This window comes from Lissotriton helveticus, chromosome 11, assembly GCF_964261635.1.
Source record: "Lissotriton helveticus chromosome 11, aLisHel1.1, whole genome shotgun sequence".
Classification (NCBI taxonomy): Eukaryota; Metazoa; Chordata; class Amphibia; order Caudata; family Salamandridae; genus Lissotriton; species Lissotriton helveticus.
In genome coordinates, this window is record NC_136072.1 from 917,480,900 (window position 1) to 917,508,685 (window position 27,786).

Genomic DNA, 27,786 nt, shown 5'->3' on the forward strand with positions numbered 1-27,786 from the left:
TGCAATGCATAGATCGCCATGTAGTGTTGGGTCCGGATGTTTCCACTTGGTTTTTCTTCGAAGAAGTATTTCCAGTCACAAGGTAGGTAGGTGACTTCTCCTTTTGGTGATAGTGCGCATGGGCATCGACTCCATTGTTAGATTGCTTTTTTCCGCCATCAGGTTCAGATGTGAAATGTTGCGCTCCAGTTCTGCACCGTTTTTCGGGCTCCCTTCGACGCGCAATCCACTACCCTCGACGGTATTGTTTATCGACCGCGTTTTCCATTCTCCGTGTATCGTTTACACTCTAAATCCTTTGATTGGAAGATTCGTGGAGGGCTGTTGGGCCTACCTATGAGAAGTTGGCCTGGCATATGCTGTCCACTATTCTAGTGGGCACCTTGCACCAGTACAAACGACCATTAATGATGGTAGGTTTAGACAACCTTTATAGAAAGTTATCCTAGTGGTAGCTGTGGAGAGCATCCTTCAGGCTGAGTCTTGAAGGAATGTAAAGCAGCTTGTTTTACCAGTCTGTAATCTCTTGAATGATCAAATGAAAGAGCACCACACCAGGTATATATGTAGAATATATGTATTTATTCTAAACACAACCCCTCTAGTCTCTTTATGAGGCTATAGGCAAAAGTACAATACAAGAACTTAAATAGCACACAGTAAATTAGCACAGTATACGTTTTGCCCTAGGGGCCTTACAAACCATGTACTAAGAAAGTGGTATAAGAACCACGTGAGGGATAGAAGTTAGGCCTAGGGCCTGTAGAACCACTGGGGCAACCAGGAACCACCCAAGATAGGGACGCAGAAGACCCACGGGGGACGCGTGCAGTGTCTAAACACAGCCGCGAATCACCATTGACTTCTATGGCAAAAGTTAAAGTTACAGAGTTACAGTTTAAGGACACTTAGGAGTGGACTACGGTGAAACCCTTTCGGTACTGGACACTTCGAGAGGCCAGACCCACTGGAGCACCGAAGTACTCGTGGTACCTCACCCAGGGAAGCCGGGGGCATGGGTGTCTTTTCGTGTCGGGTTTCGTCGTTGATTCCAATGGCGAGATGCAAAGAAGTGCTGCAGGCGTCCAGGAGAAGAGTGTCTGGATGGATCCAAGGGTGGATCGGAGATCTGAAGAACCTGAAAGCAGAGGGGGCAGAGTCTGGGTCACTAGCCAGTGACCAGGATGGCGACAGGAAGATGCCAGCCGATGTCGGGTGATTTCAAGTGATGCAGGGGAAGCTGGACTCTTCAGCCACGAGGTCCAGGAGGCGTCAATGACAACCAGGAGCTGGATTCGAGCTGTCCCACGTCGGATGTAGAGTGCTGCAGCGTCGGTATCCGGATTGGACCCAACAAGCCTTGGCAACAGCAACCCACACAAGATGACAAGATTGGCTTCGGTGCAGACCAGCAAGGTCTGAGGGACTCGCCCTTTTGAGGGGAGTCAGGGCACTTCCGGAGCAACCAGGAAAGCCCAAGAAACAAAATAGATTCCTTCATGGGGACCCACTCGCCAACGGACTAGGGATTGCGAAGGCGCCTCGAGCTGAAATGTTGAAAGCGGGCCCACGGAACACTCGTGGAGTGTAGGCCCACAATCTTCGATGCAAAAGAGGGGAGAGGGGTTGGCCTAACGGCTAAGGCGCTCGACCTCGGACCTGGGGATCTGGGTTCGAGTCTCGGTAACGACGCCAAAAACCTCCTGTGATTCTGGGCAAATCACTTAATCTCCCCGTGCCTAAAATGAAAGTGTGTCCTCATGTAACGTAACTGGTGCTATGTAAAGCGCTCTGATACCTGATTCGGTTCGGGTCTAGTTCGCGCTATATAAAACTCAGCAAAAAAAAAGGTGCTCAGGGCTTGGACTGCAAGTAGCCCAATGCACAACTTCGGGAAAGCTCAGGCAGTCGATGCACTAGCAAATGTGCAGGATGTCCAGGAGTTCCGGTCCCACGTCTCTCGTGATAGCTACAGGTCTCCGCTACAGGTCAGCCTCGGAGATGTCTGGAAGTCAGTGTCCTGTGTCGCAGATTCTTTGGGATCCGGCGGGAGCCTCGAAAATGCAGACCGGCAAGATGCTTCTTTGGTGCCTGTTTGAACAGGGGAGTCACTCCTCGACCCCAAGGGAGATTTCGTTCATCTTCCAGTCGATATGGAATGTCGAAGGTCCAAGATTTCTGTTTCAGAGTTTCATCCAGGGTAATCTAAAGTCTCAGTGACTGGGTTCCTATACTTATACCAATTTTAGGGGTTGGACTAACTCTAGGGTCCCACCTATGGGAGGACCTGGGGAGGGGGTGGTTACACCCCTTCCCCTTTGTCTAGTTTCGCTCCAGAGCCGGGACTGAGTGCCCCAGCAACCGCTTTGATGTGGGAAATGCATGGGGCACCTTGTGTGCCCCAGGCAGTGAATGAAAAGCATTCACTGAATGCAACCCACCCTGCCCCAATACACTAAAGCCTGTCTGGGGAGGTGCTGGCACCACCCTGGACAGGAAACCTATTGTCCAGGCCTCCCCTGCCGGAGTTTTGTCCAGCAGCAGGAGGTCAGACTCGTGTCTGTGGCAGCAGCATCCATTTTATGATGCTGAGGCGCTTTTAAACATTTACCGGGTAAGTAAGTGTGTACATGTCTTCTCCCTCTAGAAGGATGGAATTCTACCCCGCCGCCACAACTGGTGGAGGGGTAGGATTCCAAAGTGTTTGACACCAAACACGACCTGTTTTGATAAAGCCAAACCAAAGTTAGCATTAACCGCGAGGATTATAATGCACTTAAGAGTATATGGTATGGCTATATCTCAGAACAAATGAAGAGATGTGGGCCTGCACTCCTGTGTACTCCACTAGACCTGATATAAAACTCTTCTAAAGACTATTATCTCAATATGCGTACTATCACGTGTGGGGGTTTTAGCTCGAAAACCCTGACACTATGCATAAAGAGAGGCAGTGGAGACCACTACCTGTGATGCACTGCTAAGGACACCTGGTATCTCCAATGAATACTCAATACTTTGTGTGGTTTATCAATCACATGTTTATGATTATTCAATACTTTTTTCAAAAATAATTTCTAATGTGCATAACTCAGTCTATAAATCAACAGTAACATGAATAACCGAATTGCAGTTCATTCGATATGCAAACAATATACATCTTGGTAATTCAATCTCAACACATGGTACAAATTATAATGCGAATATCCATGTTAAAATTTATAACAAAAGCTCCCAATGCATTTCGGGTTCCTCTGAACCCTTCTTCAGGGGATTCTTTTAAAGTTTTAATAACGGATTTCTCTATTTCATGAGTTTGTACTGGACCTGCAACGCAATGGTAGAAGCCATGACTCAAAAATCAGTTAGTTTTGTTGACAATTAGTGAAAATGCAAGCAGTGAAAATACATAAGCATCTAATGGGATTTGCACTCAGGAAACAACTGAAAAATGTGCATAAGAAAGGAGTGTAAGAATAACAATCAATAGTGTGTTCCTAGATGTAAACCCTCTGTGAACTCCCTATGATTCAAATGCTGTACAAATTGGTAATGCTTAGTAAACACCCTAACACCCAATGTCCTTAGTGCGGTTTACAAGACTTTGTGTGCCAAATCATGTTTCGGTCACCGTGGAACAACCAAAACACACCATGTCTGTGTTCTCTATATAGTATGCGCCCTTACCGTATTCAAACTGTTGGTATAAACCTTGTGCAACCTAAAAGAATAAATAGGGATGAACCTTCCATCTAGTATATTTTTTTTAGTATATTTTTTTCTTCTTTACATTTTGCGCATTCTCGTTTACTTTCTATGTGCCGCTCTTACTCGTCTTACCCCATTTCAAACGTCAGATGTGACTGCCAAAGGCACGAAAACCAATATCCTCACGCGTATGTTCGACTACATCAACGCTCGTCTGAAAAGCAACAAAGAACCCGTTTGGTATCTCACACTGTTCTCCATGTGGGAACGAATTTCCAAATTAACGTAAGAACTCCGCCCTGGCTCACCTCAACTCCGTGTTCCGCTGGGACCTCGTATCAGGCTTGCAACGTAGATCTCGTGTCACCAAAGCACGCGAGCGTTGCAAGTCCTTCCGTATTTACTCTTAAAGAGACCCGCATCAGTTTTTTATGCCGTATTGCTAGGCGTAAAACTTTATTCTATTTGACAACCTTCTCAATAAACAAGACGTGTCTTTCACATGTACGGATGGTGAATACACCAACCCTACTATCAACTCTTTTTGTATTTACGTTGCGTGTCCTGTTGTCACAAGTCAAATGATCCTTGCTGCAATCAGTCTAAAGCTATAACAAAGAGTGCAACGACTCCTGGTGCGTGTCAATGGCATCGATGTGCTGCCTCTGTGTCCTCTAGTTGTTCAAACTACCACACTATTTATGTTATCTTAGTAAGCTCTATCCAAAACATATCTCTCAGAACAGCCATAAGGAAGTATTTCCAAAAGCTGCAGAGGGGCTCAGCTCATGCTTGGGCACCCTCACACAAAAAACCAAGCACTCTGCCATCAGGATTGTCAAGGCCTGCCATAGGAGTGACTTCTAGGTTAATATGTGTCTGTTTTAAAAGGTAGATATAGGTATACTATATCTAAGTAAGGGGTGCTTACACCACCTTACCCAGGCTGCAAGTTCAGACCTGTGGTGCCATTTTGGAAGGCTTCCCAGGGGTGGCATATTACATGCTTCAGCCCCTGGTAGACCTCTGGGGTACCTATGCCCTTGGTACCTAAGGTACCATATACTAGGGACTCACAAGGGTAACCCAGTAACCAATCTGAAGTGTACCTAATGTACAGCTAACCAATTTAGAGAGAGAACAGCTAGGCTGTGGTCCTGATTAGCAGGGCCACAGCCAGATTAAAGTCGAAAAACCAGTGAAACACAGCAAAAAGTTGGGGTAACCATAGAAAGCAGATCCTACTCTCCTATACTACCCACGCCGGGGTCGATAGTAGTCGATGGAACGGACTCCATTCAAGTTCTGTCCTGGGTGTCGCGCTAAGTTTCTGCGCACCAACTTGCACAAAGTATGCAACCTTTGCGTATTCCCGGAACAGGACAATAAACAATGCGACGCGTGTCGGTTGTTTCGATCGAAGAAGACTCTCCTTGACCGTCGGGCTCGACGCCACGAAATGCACCATCATAGCGGCTCTGCATCTGTGCTCGTCGGAGATGACTCCGAAAATGAAGAATCCAACACGCAGAAAGCCGAATTCGAGGAGGAACACATCTCTGTGTCTGAAGCAGACTCCGATGCCGAACACCTCACACCGGGCCAACGGATCGTGAGTACAGAGACTTCCTTCCCCTACCATCTCCTTCATAAAAAGGCTCTGGTCCCTCCTCTGCCTTTGGGCCAAGGTCAGCACTGAGAAAAAGTTTTGAGCGCCCCATCTTCGGGCTTGGCGCAGAAACACAAAGATAAGTCTTCCGGCTCGGGCTCTACTCGTCCCCACGCCGGTGCCGACCTGAAACCTTCGGCGTCGAAATCAAAACCCGTTCTGGTCTCTATTCCAGCGTTATCGAAGGCTAAATCTTCTGAGCCAAAATCTTCGGAGGCGAAACTTTAGACGCCAAAACCTGCATCTAAAGAACCAGTTCAACTAAAGAGCCTCGGTCCGATGTTCCACCTTCGGATCCGAAACAAAAAGGAATTTTGATTAATCCAGAAACTGGACATATTCATGCCAAACTGCCTGAAAATAGGAAAATAGGCATACAAGAGGATCACGACATTCCTCTAAAAAGGAAAAATGTGGGTACTTACTCTTCTCCACCTTATATTCCGCCTCCTTCACCCATTTATCCAAACTGGCTCATCACACCCACACATTCACCACCACCTCGATCACCTGACCCACAGGATACAGGGGATGGGGACGAGTATACACCACAGGATACTGACTCATGGAATCATTATAATACTGACCCTCAACCGGATAACGACCCTGACTTCTATCTGTCCAGACCTTCTCCTCCAGTTACCAATATTGAATATATTGAGCTCCTTAACAGAGCTGCACAGTATTGTGGCGTAGAACTACACAGGAGGCTTTACAGGAGGATTTTTTGTTTGAAACCGTGAGTTCCTCTCTGAGGGCTACCCAAACATTGCCAATGCTAAAAGGTATGCTTAAACATACTGATGCCATCTTTAAAGACCCTGTAAGAGCAAGAATCATTACTCCCAGGGTAGAGAAAAAGTATAAACCCGCACCTACTGAACCCATATATATTAAAGGTCAGTTGCCCTTGGACTCCCTTGTAGTTTCTAATGCTCGTAAGAGAGCTGACTCACAGACCACACGCAGGTGAAGCCTCTCCTCCTGATAAAGAGTCCAAAGTGATTGATGCTTCGGGCAAAAGGGTAGCGTCAAAAAACATTGCCAATGCCCAAGCCCTATCAGCTAGATATGATAGAGCACATTATGATGAGCTCGAGAAGCTCATGCAATTTCTTCCTGATGAGCATAAGTCCAGAGCTAGTGACCTTATTCAAGAGGGTAAACTTATAACTAATACCTCTGTCAGATATGCCTTAGATGCAGCAGACCCAGCAGCCCGAGTAGTAAACACTAGCGAACTACTCCCGTAAGCATGCTTGGTGAAGAATTTCAAGATTCAAACCTGAAGTGCAAGCCTCTATTCATAACCAAAGAACACCTCTTTGGTCCAGCTGTTGATAACTCGCTGGAAAAAATGAAAAAGGATACTGAGGTTGCAAAGTGCATGGGGGCCTTACAATCACCTTCCAACGGGGGATCCTTTTGTCGTTCATTTTAGAGGGGTGGCTCCAAAAATACATCTACAGAAAATCCCTCCTCCTCTTACAAGGGCAACAATCAAGTCGCCCTCTTCAAGAGGTTACTTTAGAGGTGGATATAGAGGAAACAATGGAAAGGGAAGAGGTAGAGGTAATTCAGCACGCATTTCTCCTGCAAACACAAAACAGTGACTTCCTTCCGATACCCCCGATCATTCCACTCCTGTCGGGACACGTCTTTCCCAATTTCTACCCATTTGGAATACGATTACATCAGACAAATGGGTTCTATAAATTATCCAATCTTGTTACTGCCTGGAGCTTACAAACGTTCCACCGAACATTCCTCCAAGGTCACACCTCAGGCCCACAAGAACATTTCACCCTTCTAAAGCAAGAAGCTCTTTCTTTGTTGCAGAAAGGTGCTATAGAACCAGTCCCTTTACAATACCATGGGGCAGGTGTGCAATCCCTCTACTTTCTAATTCCCAAAAAGGACGGCTCTCTCAGGCCTATATTGGACCTCAGAGAACTAAATCTGTACATTGTCGGACCACTTTCATATGGTAACACTCCAACAAGTGCTTCCGCTCCTTCAGCAAGGCGACTTTCTCTCCACTCTGGATCTAAAGGATGTCTACTTTCACATACCAATACACCCTGCGCACCGCAAATACCTCAGGTTCGTGGTAGCAGGCCAGCATTATCAATTCAAGGTTCTCTCATTCGGAGTGACAACTGCATGCAGGGTTTTCACAAAATGCTTGGCAGTAGTCGAAGCTCATCTACGAAGACAACACATTCACGTCTTCCCATACTTAGATGACTGTCTTATAAATGCCAGCTTACACGACAGCGGTCTATGCCACACGCAAAAAATTGTGCAATTGCTCCATGAGCTAGGATTCAACGTAAATCTGTCCAAATCCCATCTCCAACCATCCAACGCTCAAGCATATCTAGGAGCTACTATAGACACACAAAAAGCTCTAGCCTACCAAACTCCGGCCAGAGTCCGAAATATACAGGTCCTGTTGTCTCAGTTTGAACCTCAACACTCATTACCAGCTCGAGTGTTCATGCAGTTACTTGCAATGATGGCGTCTTGCATTCTAATAGTCCCTTATCTAAGACTTCAAATGCGTCTCCTACAGGAATGCTTAGCACGTCAGTGGACCAGATTAGTAAAGGCACCCCCCTAAAGAAGTAACTGCAAGGCCAGGGAAAAAGGGGGAAGAAAATAACCATATAGAACCTACACTTAGGTAATATTCCTCTTGACCTATATTGCTTTACATACAGCTTGCTAAAAGCTCATACTTGGGGCACACAAAAAATGCTATGCTACACATAGAACTGATGTTTCTGTTTTTCTCATTTTATTTCAAAACATTTTTTAACACTTTTTTATGTAAAAAACATTCATCTATTGTATTGAGTTTGGGGTCTGTTATCAGATCTTGTGTTGGTAGACAGCCGCACCCAACACTCTCTGCAGTGGTGGAACACACAAAACCTTTTTAAAGGGCGGTCCTTCAGCGACCCGGTTCCACAGATCGTACTAACAGCAGACGCATCACTGACAGGTTGGGGAGTGCATCTCCAAACCCACACAATTCAGGGCATGTGGAACTTGCAGCAGAAACGGCTTAATATAAATTATCATGAGCTGCTAGCAATTTTTCCGGCGCTGAAAGCGTTGCAAGTTCATCTAGTAAGCAAAACTGTCTTGATTTGTACAGACAACATGACCGCGATGTACTACATACAAAAACATGGGGAGGGACACTCTCTCCAGCTGTCACAGCTAGCACAGACAATCTGGAAATTGGCCATACATCACAAAATGTATCTCCTAGTGGAACACCTTCCAAGAGTAAACAATCAGATGGCAGATCTGCTCAGTCGTCAGACACTACAAATACACGAATGGGAACTACACCCTCAAGTTCTCCTCCCATTCTTTCAAATGTGGGGCTTCCCAGACCTAGATCTGTTAGCCACACACCTAAACGCAAAATGCCCAAGCTTCGCATCCAGGTATCCACATCTATTGTCCAAAGGCAATGCACTATGGATGAATTGGTCAGGGATATTTTTTTTTTAAAAACATCTTTTTATTGAGAAAAAACAAAGAAAAACCAATATCAGGTGTCTAACATCGCGGAATGAAAGAATGAGAAATATACATAGAGGGCATAATGGACGGAGAACTATCAATAAAGGCCAACTCACAAGCTACATCTGGTATGCGGCCGTATGACATTCAGGATAATCAAACAAATGCCAACCGCCAACCCCACCTCCCCAGGAAACAGGACAAACATTGAAAAGCAGCCTAAAGAATCAGGGAGGGGGGGGGGGGCAGCAGTATAAAGGTACGAGACTACAGCCGCATCCCGAATACAATAATGGATGACGCAACAGTTGGCTAATTTATGCAAATAATACCCCCTCCCGAACCCATCCACCCAAAACACAAGTTCGCACCTCAGTAAGACCACCTATATCAGGATTCGAAAGGATTACAATAATAAAAACTAAAAAGACTAACAAGACGAACACCCCTCCCCACACCCTGCACCCCTGCATATGGCTTGCGCCTGTCCCCAACTAGCAGTGTGCCTGTCGCCCCATCTAACTAGGTACTAAAAGTAGAAAAAGTGGGGGAGGACACCTCAGTACGGTCCCCCGGTCCCTCCTACCCCCCGCCAGAACCAAGAATCCCCCAGGATAAAACCCACAACTCTATTAAGAAGCGATATAAAACGAAACAGGGGAAACAGTAAACACCACCCAACCTCCCGTAAATACAATGGTAGCGAATCCCACTTCAGCAAGCCCACGGTGCCAAGCCCTAACAATCAGTCTCATCGTTGACCCTTCCGATCCGTCGTGCAAGCCCCTTCCGGACGGACTGTCGCCTCCGCAGGATAGTCAAAATGCAGAAACAGTTCGGTAAAGTTCCTTCCGAGGCGAGACAAAGTTTTAAAGTCACTGGGAACTCCATCGACATCGACGACTTCCCTCACCGCCATGAGCTCCCGACGTCGTTGTCTCCGCGATCGTAGTAAAGGTGTCGGAGAGGGGAAAAACGCTGTTTCGTCCCGTAGACAGTTCCCACCAAGAGTATCCGGAAAGGAGGCACCAGTTAATCCACACACAGTGAGCAATGATGGTGGGCTTGGCAATCCGTAGAGAGCACCGAGTTCACGGTCGTCGGCCATCACACTGACATGAAGCTCCGACACCCCTCGTGGCACAGGGCCCACTTCCGTTACGACGACCACCGTGGGTAGTATAGGCCGATCAGGATCTTGCAGTAGAGCAGGGTCCGGTCCCTCATGCCCATGTCCGTATGTGACCGCTATCATTTTGTAGACAATGGACTCCACATGGGAATGTAATGCCCCGATAGCTGCCAGTACAGTCCACATCGATGGTTCACACTCAGTCCGTCCCACCGCATTTCGTTCCGAGTCGACCATAATCGCGTCCCTCAGAGGCCCGGTCATCCCCGGGGGAACCGGCAAAATTGGGACGGATTGTCACGGAGGGAGACTCGGGGCGTACCAATGCCACAATCCACGCTCCGCTACCGCAAGCGAAGACCCCGACCCAGCGAACACCGGTGGCGGCAAACCGGGTCTCCGGGTCAGGGACCTCCGCCCACAGCCGCAATCGTGCCTCGTCAACACTCTGTCGATTTTAGGCCAGATCAACAACCGCCGTCAAAATCGGGCTTAAAAAGTTCTCCACAGCCAAAGACTGGACCCTGTCGATCACCCACGGGCGATGTTGTTCAACTGGAACCCGGCTGGGCCAGTACTCAAGTCCCTGGCTCACTAGCTGGTGTAGGCCCCAAACTGAAACTCGACATAACTCCATCCACCAAGCCGGTAAAAGTCCCGGGATCGCTCCAAAGTACAGCACAGCAGTTCACACGCCCGGAGGCAGGGTGTAAATTCAGGAATAGTAGCAGGATCATCCAGCGGGAGACGGAGGTCGGCGGAGCCGGGTGCCTAAGCGGCCATCTTGGTTGATAGCGTAGCTCCTCCCCTGGTCAGGGATATTTGCTTACGCTTTTCCGCCTCTCTCACTCATTCCATTAGTGGTTCGGAAACTCAAACAATGGTCCCGGACGCTAATCCTAGCAGCTCCCACATGGGCACGTCAACCCTAGTTCACAACCCTGTTGGAACTATCGGTAGTTCCTCATCAAAAACTATATCTTACACCCAATCTCCTCACAACCTCAACCTGGCGATCTGGCACATGAAGTCGTAGAGTTTGGCTACCTTAATGTACTGCCAGACTGCATGAATATTATCAAAGAGGCTAGACATCCTACCACAAGAGCCTGCTAGGCAGCAAAGTGGAAGCAGTTTGTAATATACTGTACTAACTACCACATCAACCTGCTTGATGCTTCTGTTTAAAACATTATTTGTTACATCTACAACGTTCCAATTTAGCATACACATCCACACGCTTACGTTTGGCTGCAATAGCTGCATACCTCCAAAATAGACATCTATCTCTATTTAGAGTGCCTGTCATCAAAGCTTTTATGGAGGGACTCGAGTCATTCCCCCAAGACATCCACCTACTCCAGTGTGGAATCTCAACATTGTTCTCACCAGACTAATGGGTCCACCCTTTGAGCCATTGCACAGATGTGAACTGCAATTTCTCACATGGAAAATAGCTTTCCTCATAGCCATCACATCACTGAGGAGAGTGGGTGAGCTTCAGGCACTAACTAGAGAAGAACCCTTTTTACAAATACATCAAAATAAAATGGTTCTTCGGACCAATCCTAAAGTCATTTCTGCCTTTCATATCAAACAGTCTGTTGAATTACCTGTCTTCTTCGCTCAACCAAATCTGTGGCAGAAGGTGCCCTACACACGTTAGAAGTGACCGAGACCGACAACTGCGAGTGCCTTAGACTCATGAGCACAGCCGACCGATCTACTCTGCACCCAATCGCCTCAGCCCGAGTACCGCTGAACCAACTGTGCTTCCCTGAACCCCGGACCCTTGTGACCCGAGTCCCCTGTTGACGGCTTCTGGACTTGTCCACAAGTCCTACTCTGCAGCCTGTTTTTATGTGCCCCCCCCCCCATTCCACCTGCGTAGCGCACACAGCTTTAAACCTGACCAGGACCTCTGCACCCGGACGCCCCAGGGCAGGTAACTAGTAACTGCTGGTGGTACTTTGGACCTTGAGCCCCCCAACAACCGTAAGGCAAGAAGGACAACCCCAGAAACCGACCTTAAATAACTTGTTTGCAACATATGCCTTTTTCCAAAAGGAGAACGTTGTTGCGTAAAGACGCAATCTGAAAGAAACAGTTAGTTTTAGATTACTTACCTTAGAATATCCACCAGGCGCAGGACTAGATCCGGAAAGTTTTTCGTCAGCAGCACCCCTGCGCGTCGGTAGGTGGCGTCGGTCGACTCCGCTTCCCTCGTCGGCGTCGTGGTTGCTGGGATGACATCGCGGAAGCTACTTAAATGCCGCCCTCGCGCGCTGACATCAGTTTTTATTTGTTTCTGCACCAGCAATCGCAGATCTGGAGAGAGCGGTACCTCCAGTCATTTTTTACAGACTTTTTTTGCGACTTTTGTAGATTTATTTTTCGAGTCTACATCGACTCCTGGTGCATGAGGGATGCCCAGTTTCAAGGCCTGAGGTTCCTGTCACTGATGTCGGTGACGGAGCCGCACTGCACGTGCCTCTACTACCTGGAGCGTGACCAAGGCCCCAAGCCGTGCTCTAACTGTTGAACCATGGTGACCGGTATAAATCGCATATTTTAGGCGACTACCGGAACGGGCAGTGAAAGGAGCACCCAGAATCGAATGGTCATAGAACTTAAACATTTCAGATAATACTACATTTTATCCTTTATTCTCGATTGGAGCAGTAGGAAACAATTGATATTGGTCTGTAGACGTTCTATATAACGTAAAGCATTTGGTCATCCTCTTCAAAATTATACTTGCAAGCTCTAATTATAAGGATTTACATCAAACATGGCTTCCTGAAACGCACGTAGGACACGATTGATCTTAGCCATGACTATATTGAATGTTTTCTTCGATTGAAACCGAGGCCATATTTCCATTGGTGAAACCACATCCTTATTAAAATGTTAAATATTCCATATTAGATTACAATCTGAATCATGTTTAACATTAATCATTATTGATCTGTAATAAAAATATTGGACAAACTGTGTTTTGCCTAAAAATATAATACAGGTTATGAATTCTTGTATTAAATCATATTGTCAGATAAATAGTGGATGAATGCGGAAGAGGGTGTGGATAGGATTTGGTTAAAACAAAACACCGCCAATGGAATGAAGTGATATGCACTGTACTCAATTTTTGAATATGAAAATGAAACGAGTATTAATTTTAAACAAAATGATAAAAGAAAGAAAAAATATTTGTGTTGAACAAAAAGAAAAATATTTTTATACATTATCGGCATGTGGCATATGTTACATTGATGTTGAAATCTCCAAGGTCTGGTTAGTATTGAATTTCCTAAATATTTTGTACTCCATCATGAAGCTCTTGATACCTTTTTTACTGTTTAAAAATATTGCTTCTAATGGTTCAGGTCATAGAATCCCAGATGAAAGGCGTTCTGCATTTTCTTATTTTAGGATGTAATGTTACTTTTCTCGACGTGTTCTCATATTTCCATTTTCCAAAGATCTTGCAGCTCTGTATTGGAAACCATGACCTCTTTATGCGCCGGCGGAAAGCAGACTCCTTGGAGGTTCAACAGATGAAGGCTCAAGCACGGGAGGAGAAGGCCAGGAAGCAGGTGAGCAAGAAGAGGTGGATTGGATCATCAGACCCAGGTTGCGATTGAACAGACTTTGATTACTCAATGGGTGTGTGTGGTTACTGGAGAGTCGGTACACTGTGGAGGGGAAATTGAAGTGAATGCATTTCAATTGTAGGTCAGAAACATTACTTTGATCCCTTCCGGTTGTGGCAGTTATCCTTCCTAAGTAAGAACCATCTTTTGTCACCTGACCTTATATGATTTGCATAGACTGAGTAAGCCAAGTTGGTTTCACTATATTATGTTTTTTGACTGTTGTTTCCATTCATGCTCCTGATGGAGGAAGAGAAGTGTGTGTTTTTTTCTCCAATCTTTTTATTATAGAAACAAAAAGCAAAGCAATGCAAACAAAGAATAATAAAGTACGGTGCATGGCAGTCTCTATCATTTTCATCAATCTCATTACAGAATTCCAGCGATTGTTACAACCATCCATGGGGTCAATGCCGTCGAGTGTTATGTACATTACATCGTAAGCAACACATTACTCAGCTTCCTGATCAGCAGAAAATTGGGGACTGTCGCTGAACGGGGTACAGATCATCCCCCTGCTCATATTCCATTGACTCCAGATTCTCTTCCATTTTTGTGGGCAGCCTCTGCCTTCATATATGACCGTCTCTTCTTGCATGCAGCAGTCCATATCAGACTACCAGTCCCTAAACCGTGGCTTAACCACGCCTTTCCACGTCCTGGCTATGTTCCGCTTTGCCACCATACAACCCATAGAGACCCACATTCTCTCTGCTCTCGACTAGTCGGTGGCCTCCCAAATGTTAAGAAGACATAAGCAAGGTGAAACTTCCAAAGCTTTATGGCAAACAGATGACATCGCTGCTGTGACCTTTCTCCGGTATGTCTGAAGAACCGGGCAGCCTCACCACTGGTGTAGGTAGGTGCCAGGTTGACCACACTCCCTGGGACAGGCTGAGGAGCCCAAAATACCCATCTTGACAAGTACCGAGCTGGTGTAGTAGGCTCCATGCAGTAATTTAAGTTGGATACATTTAAAACGGGATGTAATCGCCACCTCGCTGGGGGATGCCAGAGCCTCCTGCCAATTTTCATTGCTAATGTCCTCAACGTCATCCACCCATTTTGCATGAGTCTTCCCCAGAGTTTCTGGTGTGTTGTTTAATTTTTTACGTTACGTCTGCAAAATGGCTTTTTCTTGGAGGTAATCATCTAGCAGTCTGTCCTCTAGCGGTGATGAGACCGGTAGGTCTGTATCTTTGGGTATAGCGCTTTGTGATGCACTGCGGGCTTGAGGGTATCTAAATGTTTCTCCGCTGTGTAGTTGATAATCCCGTTGGAGATCACTGAACTGGATCACCTTGCCTCCCACCCATAGATCACCCAACCTCGTGAGACCTATCAACACTCATTTGTCAAATCCGGGTTGTGTCGATAACATTCCCAACTGGCATGAATCGATCAATGGGGTGACCTGTGTGCTTTTATCCTTCCACCCCAGGGCGGCGGTTGCAGTGTGCCATAGAGTAATTGTGGTGGAGGTAGGAGTGTATTTCGGTACATGCTTCCTTCCTCCATACAGTGCCCTGGGATAATTACTGGGGAGCATATTGTCCATCCTATAGGCAGGATCTGTCCCTGGTCGATGCACCCAATGATTGAGAACTATTAGTTGAGAGGCCCAATAATAACTTTTAATTGCTGGCAGGGCTATACCACCATCGCACCAACTTTTTGTTTGTTTGGCCAACGCTATTCGAGGGGTACCATCATTCCAAAGCAAGACACGCACCTCTGACTCAATGGCGTTAAAATATTGTGGTGGGACCAAATAGGGTGTATTCTGTAGGGCATAGAGGAATCGAGTTAGCGCCATCATTTTGTTGAGGACGGCTCAGCCCAATAAGTTGAGAGGCAGTGCCTTCCAGTGTTGCACGTCCGCATGGAAACGGCACAGAAGTGTGTATGTTTTTAAATCGGTTAAATGCTTAGTAAGTTTTGAGACACCCTCGGGAAGGATATGTGCTGCAAGAGTCTATTGAAGGACAGGGTGGAATTTTACATTCTTGACGTGGGTCCTTGGAAAATCAGGGACATGATTGACCCTCAACTTTGATTTCTGCTTTGGTGCAATGCCAGACTAGAAAAGGATATCCCTGCCCAGTGCTGTGTGAGTGCCCTGTTATCTCCTAAGCCATACCGTTTTCTGCAACAAAGTAGCAAGTGCTTTACAAGCTCTGCCTAATGCACATTATTTCATTGCACTTCTGAATGTGCATAAGCATGGGCGCAGTTGACAGTAAGTGGCTATTAAAGGCAGGTTGATAGCTATTTGGCAAACGCTTATATTAATCACCGTTATCATGGATCCAAAAGCATTGTGGTGTTTTACCTGTGCTTATACAAACAAATCTTATGGTATGGCTCTGCCCTTGTTTTGCCACTGGAGAGCAGCAACAGTCCGGAATTTGTACAGTGTGGAATTTGTACAGTGTGTTCTAGAATATTTTAGGTGATATTTGCCTAGCTCAATTGATCTTTATTTCTTCTCATGCACACAACAATGAACAGAGATTGATTTTAAAAAAAATACACTTGAGTTGAAAAGTATTCACTCACTTTCTGATGTACACTGGCATTGAAACAGTCCTGAATGCTGGTGAGATAGTGAATTGAATGACCTAGGTCTATCCGAAACAAGAGCCAAGTTCTTTTGAGAATGGAATCTCCAATGGGAAGTTCGGTAGCTACTTGGAAGTAGCTCCCTGAAGTGCAGCTCTGCGTAGTATGCAATTCAGAGGGTCTGGCCATTTTAAAGACCGCAGGAAAACACATCTCTGTATCCTTGGAGTATTCACCATCCAAAACAGTGGCAGGACCACACACTAATACACAAACACAGTGTCAGCCTACTCTACCTGTAACATGACCCCCTTTCTCCACTCTGTTTGGCAAAATCTCTTGGAAGGGGTCACTTTGCAAGCCCCACTCTATCGATCATAGACTCCCTTTGAAAGCTGGGCTAGAAAACAAGTGGCAGCACTAGCCAGAGGGGAGCTGCTAGACTTTAGGTGTACTGAAGACTGGGGAAAAATGTGATATCTGTGTGTTAGCAGCCCTGTAGTTAAGGAGAGAAGGTAGATTTGAGAGTAGAGAGAGGTGTTTGTTTCAGACAGTGGGAGTGGTGTGTGCAAGTATGTGTGCATATATTTTTTTTCTCTGCTTATATTCTCACATGTGCACTGCTATGAAAGTGTTGTGTAAGTGGCTGGTATTGTGTCCCTCATTAAAAGGCATTGTCTCTCTCTGGAAGCCATCCCCATTGTCATGGAACAACAAATGTATATGATGCTCCCAATAAGGAATTCTTCTCTGGAACAATTGACTGTTCCTGAAATAATGTTGACACTGCCATAATAATGTTGAATCTTGACACATCTTGAGTTTTCTTGGACTAATTATGGCATAATGGCAGCTATCCTTGCCATATTGTGAGTATGCTTGATCTAATTGTGGCGATCCATCACATAATTGTGGCCATGCTTCCATTAACAATGTCCATGACTGATGTGATGTGGTGGTTCATTGCATTATGGTGGGCAGCCATGAAACAACTGAAGCCGTGACATAATGGTGTGCATCCTTGACATAATGTAGGTGTCTTTAGCAGTTTTGTGGGCATCACTGACATTTGATGGTGATGCCTATGAACGTGGAGCAGAATCTGTCAATGTAATACAACTGTTAAGGAAAATCTCAAGCTGACATTTGGGGACCATGCTTGAAAGCAAACAGATTTTTGAGGCAAACCGTGTGTTTTACCCCAATAAGAAAGCAGTAGACTTTATAGAAAAGCACGTATTTTGAAAAATAATGAGCTGACATCTGAAAGCAAAATGTTTAAAAATCATTCATTGTATAGCTGTTAGTATTTTCTTTGTGCCAGTGGGCACTTGCTGTAGTGGCTGTTTTTCCATTAGTCATGTGGAGACATTGTATATTGCTAAAGCTTTAACTGTGATTGCTGTTCGTAACCATGTCTTATGTGTTTTTCTGGTTGGTGTTCCACTGCAATATTGGGTTTTAAAGCTTTCCCAGCCACAATATAGAATCCGGAATAACCATTACCACAATATCACAACGATTTAAATATATAGGTAAGTTTACTTGTATTTACATTCATAACTCCACATTAATTTATCTTGAAGATATATGTATCTTCAAGGTACCCAGATACGGAGTTAAGAATAGTTAGGATTATGTTTCTTGCCCAATAAGCATCTGTTCTTGGCATGTAGGACTGTAGATTCACATGCTTTGCATACTCCTGCCATCTAGTGTTGGGTCCGGATGTTTGCAAGTTGTTTTTCTTCGCTTAAGTCTTTCTCATCACGAGGTAAGGTGTCTCCCTCTTTCGGTGACAGTGCGCATGAGCATCGACTCCATTGTTAGATTGTTTTCCCGCAAGAGGATGAGAATGGAGTAAGTAAGTGTAGAATAGAGATGTCCATGCGTATGGATGTATAATTAAGAACTGCAACAACTATAGGTTCCTGCGGAGGTGGGTGGGCACATGTGAATCTACAGCCCTACATGCCAAGAACAGATGCTTACTCAGTAAGTAACATAATCTGTTCGAGGCATGTGTGCTGTAGATACACATGCTTTGCAGAGACTATAAAGCAGTATACTCTCAAAGCGATGGCTAACCTGTAGATGTTGCAGTTGTTTGAAACCATGTTTTAAGTACTGCCTGGCCTACATAAGATTGTTGTCGTGCTAACACATTTACACAAGTGTTTGGTAAATGTGTGTGGTGTAGACCATATAGCTGCCTTACATATGTCAACTAGAGGAATGTTTACCAAGAAGGCCATACTAGCCTCTATTTTTCTAGTGGAATGCGCTCTAGGGGGTATGGATGCAGTTCTTTTAGCTTTAGCATAGCATGTTTGATTGCATTTAACAATCCATCTTGAGATGCCAGATTTAGAGATGGGATTGCCTTTGTGAGGTGGAGCAAATGCAACAAATAGTTGTATTGTTTTGCGTAAAACGTTTGTCCTTTCTATGAAGTAGAATAAGGCTCTTCTAATATCACGCGTGTGAAGAGCTTGTTCTGCTATTGAATCAGGTTGAGGAAAAAACACAGGTAACTCAACTGATTGGCTAATATGAAAAGCAGAAACAACTTTGGAAATGAATTTTGTATTGGTGCAAATAACTACCCTGTCTTTATGGAGCTGAAAGAAGGGTTCTTCTAAAGTCAATGCCTGTAACTCACCAACTTTCCTTAACAAAGTGATCACAATGAGGATAGCAACCTTCCATGAGAGAAACTGTAAGGGACAATTATGGAAGGGTTCAAAAGGTGGACCCATAAGTCTTGTAAGGACAATGTTAAGATTCCACACTGGTGTAGAGGGAATTCTTGGTGGTATTGCTCTTTTTCAAGCCATCCATGAAAGCTTTGATCACTGGAACTTTAAATAGGGATAAATGCTGTCTGTTCTTCAAATACGCAGCTACTTCTGCAAGGTGCAAACAAATAGATGTATAAGCCAGTCCAGTTTTGCTGTAAGTGCAACATGTAACAGATAATGTTTTGTAAAGAAGCATCTAGAAGATTGATTTTGTTGTTATTACAATAGACAACAAAACGTTTCCACTTTGCTGCATAACACGCTCTGGTAGTAGGTTTTCTTTCTTCTTTCAGAATAGTCATACAGTCTTCGCGGTAGATCTTAATAACCAAACTCTATGACTTCAGGTGCCAGGTCGCTAGGTTCAGTTCTTTGGGATTTGGATGCCTGATTTCTCCATTGCTCTGAGTGAGGAGACTGGCGGTGAGATGCAGCTTTTGATGTGGAGCTACTGACCGCTCCAACAGGGTGGTGTACCATGGTTGATGGGTCCATGTGGAAGCTACTAGAATCAGTGTGAGAGATGTTTGCCTCAGCTTCCAAACCAGAAGCAGAATGAGTGGGAGAGGTGGAAAAGTGTAGGCAAATATTCCTGACCAGTTCGTCCATAGGGCATTGCCTTTGAAGAGTGGGTCTGGGACCCTGGAGGCGAAGTTTTGGAATTTTGCATTGTGGACTGTGGCGTACAAGTCTATTTGTGGGAATCCCCATTGTTGGAAGTATGGAAGGAGAATTTGGGTATGAAGTTCCCACTCGTGAATTTGCTGACTTTTTCTGCTGAGGAGGTCGGCAATTTGATTGTTTACTCCTGGAAGATGTTCTGCCAGAAGGTACATCCTGTGATGGATTGCCCAATTCCAAATGGCTTGGTAGAGGCGTGGCAGTTGGAAAGAGTGTGGTCCCCCCTGTTTTTGTACATAGTATATTGCTGTCATGTTCGGACTAGTACAGCTTTGCCTATTAGGTGAATCTGAAAACCTTTGAGTGCTAGAAGGACTGCTAGAAGCTCTAGATAGTTGATGTGGACACTTTTATGCTTGTTGCTCCACAGGCCTTGTATTGTGTGATCCTGGGGATTGGCACCCCAAACTCTTAGAGATGCGTCTGTTGTGACCACGATCTGTGGAATTGGGTCCATGAAAGGCCATCCTTTTGATACATTTTGTGGGTTCCACCACTGCAGAGCGCGATGGGTGCGGTTGTCTACCAACACTAGATCAGTTAGGTGCCCCTGTGAATGATTCCACTGACGTGCTAAGCATTCTTGTACAGGACGCATGGCGAGTCTTGATGGTGTATGATTGCGATGAAAGATGCCATCATTCCCAGCAGTTGCATGAACACTCTTGCTGGTAATGATTGGTTGGATTGAAACTGTAGTATTATAGCCTGAATGTTGTGAATTCTGACTACATTGCGAGACACTAGATCTTTGGTAGTGTCTAGACTGGCTCCTAGGTAAGATTGCGTCTGTGAAGGATGCAGGTGAGATTTTTGTGCATTGACCATAAAGCCAAGTTGATGAAGTAGGTCTATTGTGATCTGAGTGACTTAGACAGTTGTGGTAAGTGCTGTCTTTGATGAGCCAGTCGTCCAGATAGGGGAAGACGTGCTCATCTTTTTTTGTTTATTTTTTTAGAGTTTTATATAGCAATTTATTTTAGCGTTTTATATAGCAATTTATTTTAGAGTTTTATATAGCGCAAACTCGACCCGAAGATACCAGGTATCGGAGCGATTTACATGATCACCAGTTTCATTACAGATAGACACATTCATTTTTGTTAGGCAAGGGGAGATTATGTGATTTGTCTAGAATCACAGAATGTTGAGCGTCCTTGCCGAGACTCGAACCCGGTTCCCCAGCTCTCGAGGTAGACTACTCTAGCCGTAAGGCTACATCCTCTCCCCATCTCTTCTGAGATGAGCTGCGACTACTGCCAGGCATTTGGTAGATACTCTGGGTGCTGTAGTCACTCCAAACGGGAGTACTTTGAATTGGTAATGTTTGCCTGCTATCACAAATCTGAGATATTTACGATGAGCTGGATGAATTGGAACATGTAAATATGCGTCTTTTAAGTCTAGATTAGACATAAAATCTCCCTTTTGTAGAAGTGAAAGTACCTGTTGAAGGGTTACCATGTGAAAGTGCTCTGACAGTATATATTGGTTTAACTCTCTGAGACCCAGGATAGGTCTTAAGGAGCCATCCTTTTTGGGGATTAGATAATAGAGAGAGGGAACCCCTGAACCCTGGTACTGTGCTGGGACTGGTTCTATGGCTTCCTCTAATAAGAGAAATTGTACTTCCTGTTGTAGCAATTGTAAGTGGTCTGGGAACAATTTGTGAGAGCAAGGTGGAATGTTTGGAGGATTGATGGTAAGCTCCAGGCAATTACCATGTTGGATAATTCCGATCACCCATTTGTCGGTTGTTATAGATTGTCAAATGGGGAGAAACTGTTGAAGTCTTCCCTGACGTGTGATATAGTAGGAGGGAAGCGTGGGAAAGGCACTGCTTATTAGGGGAAGGGAGTTACTGGGTGTGTTGCCCTTATCTCTGCCCTTGGAGGAGTTTCCTCTATATCCTCCTCTAAAAAGCATCTCAAAGAAGAGGACTGGGTATTACCTTTGTGGGAGGAGGCACTCTGGTCGAAAGGTGTCGTTTTGCACCCTGCTCTGTAAAAAGAATGACCAAAGAAGCCTCTATTTGAAGAAGACTTGAGGGCTCCCATTGTTCAAGTGCCTGATCAACCTCAATAACAAAGAGATTTTTTTTTTATCAAACGGTGAATTCAAAATAAAGTGCTGGACCTCAGGCTTAACTCATGACATTTTTAACTAAGCATGTCTCCTGAGTAAGATGCTAGTGTTGATTTGTCTAGCTGCAGTATCAGCAGCATCTAGTGCACATCTTATTGAAGAATTGGAAATAAGTTTCTCTTCATTCACTAAGTCTTGTGCTTTTACCTTGTGCCCTTCTGGGAAATATTGGAGCAATTGCTCCATCTCATCCCAGTGTGCTCTGTCATATCTGGCGAAGAGGCCCTGCGTGTTTGCAATGCGCCAATGATTAGCAACTTGAGCAGCTATGCGTTTACCAGAAGCGTCTGACAATTTAGATTCTTTGTCTGGCGGAGGAGTGTCCCCTGATGTTGGAGAATTAGCTAATTTGCAAGCATTATACACTACTAGTGAATCTAGTGGCAACTGGCCCTTAATAAATACTGGATCAGTTGGGGATGCTTTATATTTTTTGTCAGCTGTTGGAGTTAAGATGCGTGCGCGCACAGGATCTTTAAAATGTTCGTCAGCATGTCTCATCGTGCCTTTAAGCATGGGCAGTGTTTGTGACGAATTGCGTGTGTATCCTAATGTTTCAAACAAAAAATCCTCTTCTAATGATTCTTTGTGTAACACCACCCCATGGTATTCTGCAGCCTTGGGAGTGAGTTCCTGATAAGATACATTGTCATCAGGTGGAGATGGCTTGGCTGGGTGAAGGTCAGGATCACTGTCCAATGGAGGGTCAATTGTGTAATCTGTCCATGGATCTACTGGTAAGTGTGTGTCATCGTCCTCAATATCATCCCCACCATGATGAGATTGTGGAGAATCCTGAGGTGTAATGTGCAAGGGATTTACAGTGGGAGAAGCGGGTGGTGGAGGGAATGGTGGTGGTGGGTGAAAAGGAGTGGTACCAACATTCTTCCTTTTCAAGGGAATTTTGTAATGACTGTCCTCATCAGGGAGCTTGTGTTTGTGAGGCTGCTTGGAATGAATATGACCAGTTTCTGGGTTGGTATAAAGACTCTTTTGCTTGGGATCCATTTTTGGTGGAACAATGTCTAGTCATCTTTTGGTTTCGGTGAGAACGTTTTCGGTGCCGAAATGGACTGCATTTGGGTGCGGAAGACTTCGGCTCTGAAGGCAGTTTACTTTTCGGCTCCGAGCCAGATTTGGACTTGGAACTGGAGGGCTTCCGTTCGGTGGATGGTTTGTCTCAACTCGGTTCTGAGCCAGAATGCTTGACTGTGTGTTTCGGAGCCAAGCCTGAAGTTGGGGCATCCCTGAAACTCAGTCTCGGTGCCGACCTTGGCCAAAGGGCCGAGGTTGTGCCGAAGCCAAAGGTTTCTTGGGAGTGGGTAGATGGGGCAAGGAGTCTTCTGTACTCACTTCACCTTGTCCCTGCGGATGTTCTTTGGCGTTGAGTTCTATCTCGGGCTCTGGGTCTGACTCCGACACGGAGAAGGCCTCTTCTTTTTCCGCCGCTGATATTTTCTTGACCAGAGACTTCACCGAAGATATCCGGTGTGTCATCCATGCTTTGATGCTGCATTTCTCAATGTCGAGCCCGACAATTGTGAAGTTTTTTTCGACCGAAATGATCTGCACGCGTTGCAGTCTTTCTCTTTGTGTTCTGGAGACGAGCACAAGTTACACACCTGGTGTGAGTCAGTGCATGGATACTTTGCATTGCACAGAGGACAGAATTTGAATGGTGTTCGATCCATTGATGGAGATCTGGACGGGCGCGGTTAGGCCTGAAGGCCATCCATGAAGCTTTCTGATCGAAAATAAATTCCGTTGACCAAAAAGCAACGCGGCGAGGTGGGAAACGCCTCTGAAACAATACCGTCGAGGGTAGAGTCGATTGTGCACCGAGGGAAATCCGAAGAATGGTTTTGAACTGGCACTCCGCAATAGACGTCCGAACCCGACAGCTGAAAAAAACAATCTAACAAAGGAGTTGATGCTCTTGGGCACTATCACCGAAAGGAGGCGTCACCTTACCTCGTGACTAGATAGACTTCTTCGAAGAAAAACAACTTGCAAACAGCCTGGTAATTTCCTAGTCATTTCCTAGTGGCTGCATAGCCTCTGCTATAAATGGGAAACAAAATTGCCTGTTATCCTGTCACATACCAGTTGGTGGAAGGGCAAAACTGGTTATGTATTCATTAGCAGAGTGTAGAAATAGTTTCCTTACCTATGATGTTGAAGTGTTAGACCTTACAGATGAAAGGTGAGCCCCTTTGCTCCTCTCCAGATTAGAAACATTTCTCCTTTGCCAAGTCACTCAGTGTAATTCTCAGTCCTAGATTTAACTTTGGACATGTGGATAAAGATCTAGCTCTTCATTTTGGTTTTTGGGTCTTGTGCATTGATTTTTTTTTAACAAGTATTTTTTTGTAGAGTTTTTCAATAAAGAACAATAAACACTTTGACTGGTCAAGAATTACACAAATTTACTAATTGTCCATGTAGCTGCATCAGTGGATATGAAGATGCGCGATTCAGAGTGCGGGTCCAATATGTGGCAGTGAGTTCCAGAGATGACATGCTGCCACAGGTGCAGCACGATGATAGCGTATAGATTATGCTTGTGGTGCAGTGATCATGGAAGTAGGATGTCGTCGCGGGTATGACTAAGGAAGTGATCAAGTAGGGTATCCCACACGGGGAAGATTGGTTGCCTACGGATGCAAATTACCTTTTCAAAGCTTTACAGCCCCATGCCAGGACGCCAATCGAGGGGCCCGTGGTGAGCGTCAGTTAAGGGTGTGCTTAGCCAGGGGTACTGCAAGACTGGCAAAGCGTGCCCTGACTGCTACGCCCTGCCCATGCTTAAATATGCCCGAAGGAGCAGACCTCCTAGGTCGCTATGTCCAGGAGTTCTGTTGCCCCGTGGAGTGTCCTGTGGATCACGTGCCAATAAGCCGAGAGGGCGGGGCAGCACTAAAGCATGTGTCGGAGGTCCGATGAGAACTCCTGGTGGGGAACCTAAACAGGGGCATTTGTGCATTATTGATAATAGAGGAGACCATGAATTGATCTCCTTAAGGGATTACGGGCAGTGCAGCTGAATGTATTACACTGGCTCTGGATACACATAGTGTAAAACAAACAGAACTTGCTTTAATGGGTTTATGAAGTAGCTCTTAAGTTTGTGCTGTGGTGTTCATCCTGTGCGATATGCAGGCTTCAGTCTAAAGACTTTAAAGGATATGCTACCCAAACGTGTGACTTTGTCCCCTTCTAGATAAATGTTGCTATGAATCTGACCCACCGGTGTATTGTTGCTTTCATAGCAAGTGAGCTCATCTTTCACAAGTACTCTTAAGGTTTACTTACCATTCAAGAGATCAATCACCCTGCCTCCTTCTCTAGACCCCAGGATGGAGCCGCATTACAAATCGGATTGGAGAAGTAAAAAATGCAAAGAAATAACACTGGCTCTTTGTCACATTTGAAAGAAATGTCTCAGACATGCATGGTTACTTTGAACCCGTGGCACACAGAATACTTGGCTGCATCTTCATTTTCTCCATTCTTGTGCCCTCACCAGCTGCACGTTAAAGTATTTGTCGTTAGCCAAGTCAGCAGCAGTCACTTTAAAGGATCATATGCTTATTGAACTAATCTGTAGGCCAGCCATGTGATCATCCTATATGTTTTTTTCAGGCATTTTTGTGAGGATCAGCACCAGCAAAGCAGCAGTGTTTGCTCAAATATTCATGCAAACATGTTTGCCTAATGCCAGTGCTGATGTGGTTGTCTTCCTGTATGTTTTAGGGTTTTTAACTTTTGTCCCAATTCAGAAAGAAGAGAAGAGGTGTGGATACAAGGATCATAATATCAGTCACCTGTTGTCACTTTAGACTACTGAGATTGCCTGTGCTTTCACTAAACCCCCTTCTAAACTACTACCCAGTTGCAATCTCTTTGTTGATCGGAGTTGTTAAGGAACTGCATTGTGAAGAATACATGGAGCTCGCAGCATCTGGGTCAGTGGTACATAATATTTGTTTATTATTACTTACCTAATTTTCACTAGGGGCAGTGATCCAGCATGTTGTGAATTGCTAAGATTTAGGAGGCAACTACAGCAGGTAAGTAACTAAGTTATATTGCCTTCCTGAGACTTACCTTTTGCTAATGTTATCAATGATTCACTGGTTCAATATCATCCATTCCTATGAAACTTCCCTTGCTTTGACAGATGGAGCGTCAGCGGCTAGCAAGAGAGAAACAAATGCGAGAAGAGGCTGAGCGCTCTCGAGACGAAATGGAAAGGAGACTGCTCCAAGTAAAAGAGGAAGCTCAGATGGCCAATGATGCACTGGTGGGTTTATCATTTCTTGAATGCAAGGTTTAATAGCATTTCTTTTATATATTGCTCCGTGATGTGAGGGCTAGTTTAATGTCTCTGAATTCTTTTAGGCTCTCTAAATCCATTGGTACTGCCATGGCGCTATGCTTTAATTGTCTCTTGCTCGTCAGTCCTGCACAAACCAAACATTATACTATTAAACTCAGTATTTCTTCTCCATAGTTAACTCCTCTAGAGCGATAGATGCGAGCACCTTGAATTGCTGACACTCAAACGTTTTGGTGTTAGTTGGAAGAGTCCATGTTCAGTGCCACTGAATCTGTGGCAGGGACCTACATCATGGAAGCAGTGCTTCTGATGCTTTCGCTGTCTTTTTTACGACATGATTTATTCTGCCCTGTTATCCCTATCCATGTGTGATTCATAAATTTGCACGATAGCACGCCTTGTTTATAACTTTTATCCCAGTTTGAGATACAAAAGCATATGCGGTATTACACCACTTAAGTATCACCATTCCTCATATGTTTGGCACCATTACTGATATTGTGACGTTTTGCTTTAAATACGCTGGCTAAGCCTAACAGATGTTCCAGTTCCCATATCAAGTGCCAATTTACATGATACTACCTAATGTCAGAAGAGCTGGTCAGTGCTTTATGTTAATGTTATCGGTCCTGTCTCTGAACTCCTCCATGACTCTACGTCATTTGAAGCTCTGCCTTGCACATTTCTAATGTCTGTGGTGGGATTCATCCAATGTGGTATTTCACCAAAAACACCCTTCCTGGTTCATTGTTTCCTGAGGTTCTGTTGCGCTTGAAGGATTGTGCCCATATTGATTGAAAGACTGCCCAAGACCATCTCCTCTGACTCCATTCGAGGATGATAATATTATGAAATGCTGGGACACAGAAAACTCTGTTTTCTGTCATTTAATCCAACATCTGATACTTCTGACTTTTTAGATCTTGGCTATGGACCTCTTTAGGGGTCCTTGTCATCTCCGCCAGCTGGTTCATGTGCACCCTGCTCACGTTGTTTTCACTCCCTTCCCCGCCTCTCATCCCACTTCCCATTTTAAATATTTTATTTTTATTATTGTTTGTTTTTATATTTTACTGGGGAACGGCATCTGCAAAGTGCTACCAAGTTGCTCACTTCCTTTTTTGTTTTTGTTTTTTAAAAGCTTTTTGTTAGTGTTTCAAAATGAGCACCCTCCATATTAGGATTGTGAATGAAAAATGGGTGCCATGTATCAATGCGCATGTGCATGCACGCATACTCATTGATGGCCAATTTGAAGTGGGTTTTCTTTGATAGCCCATTTCACAATTGCTGGCTGTGCGTCTGCATGAGGTACAATTCATGTATCTTAATAGAGAATTCTAGCCACAGATCACTTCCCTTCGAATTATCCCCAGGCATCAGACTGGATCCGGACATTTTTCATGAGTAGTACCCCTGGATGCCGGTAGGCGATCGGCTCCATGTGGCGTCTGCAGCTTTATCGGTGCCGGATGTGATGTGTACGGTGCCTATGTAGGCACCACCCCAGCGCACTGACTTCAGTTCTTTTTGCGCCAGTCAGCACAGATCCCGGG

At 45.0% G+C, this 27,786-nt stretch overlaps 1 protein-coding gene across 3 annotated transcripts in view; it reads left to right on the forward strand.

Moving 5' to 3' along the window:
- NF2 (NF2, moesin-ezrin-radixin like (MERLIN) tumor suppressor) overlaps window positions 1–27,786 on the forward strand; it is a 493,960-nt gene that overhangs the window by 244,956 nt on the left and 221,218 nt on the right. For all 3 annotated transcript variants that reach the window (XM_078667193.1, XM_078667192.1, XM_078667194.1), the window contains exons 10-11: window positions 13,532–13,645; window positions 26,072–26,194. In XM_078667193.1, the coding sequence (XP_078523319.1) occupies window positions 13,532–13,645; window positions 26,072–26,194 (237 nt within the window). The remainder of the gene's footprint in view (window positions 1–13,531; window positions 13,646–26,071; window positions 26,195–27,786) is intronic.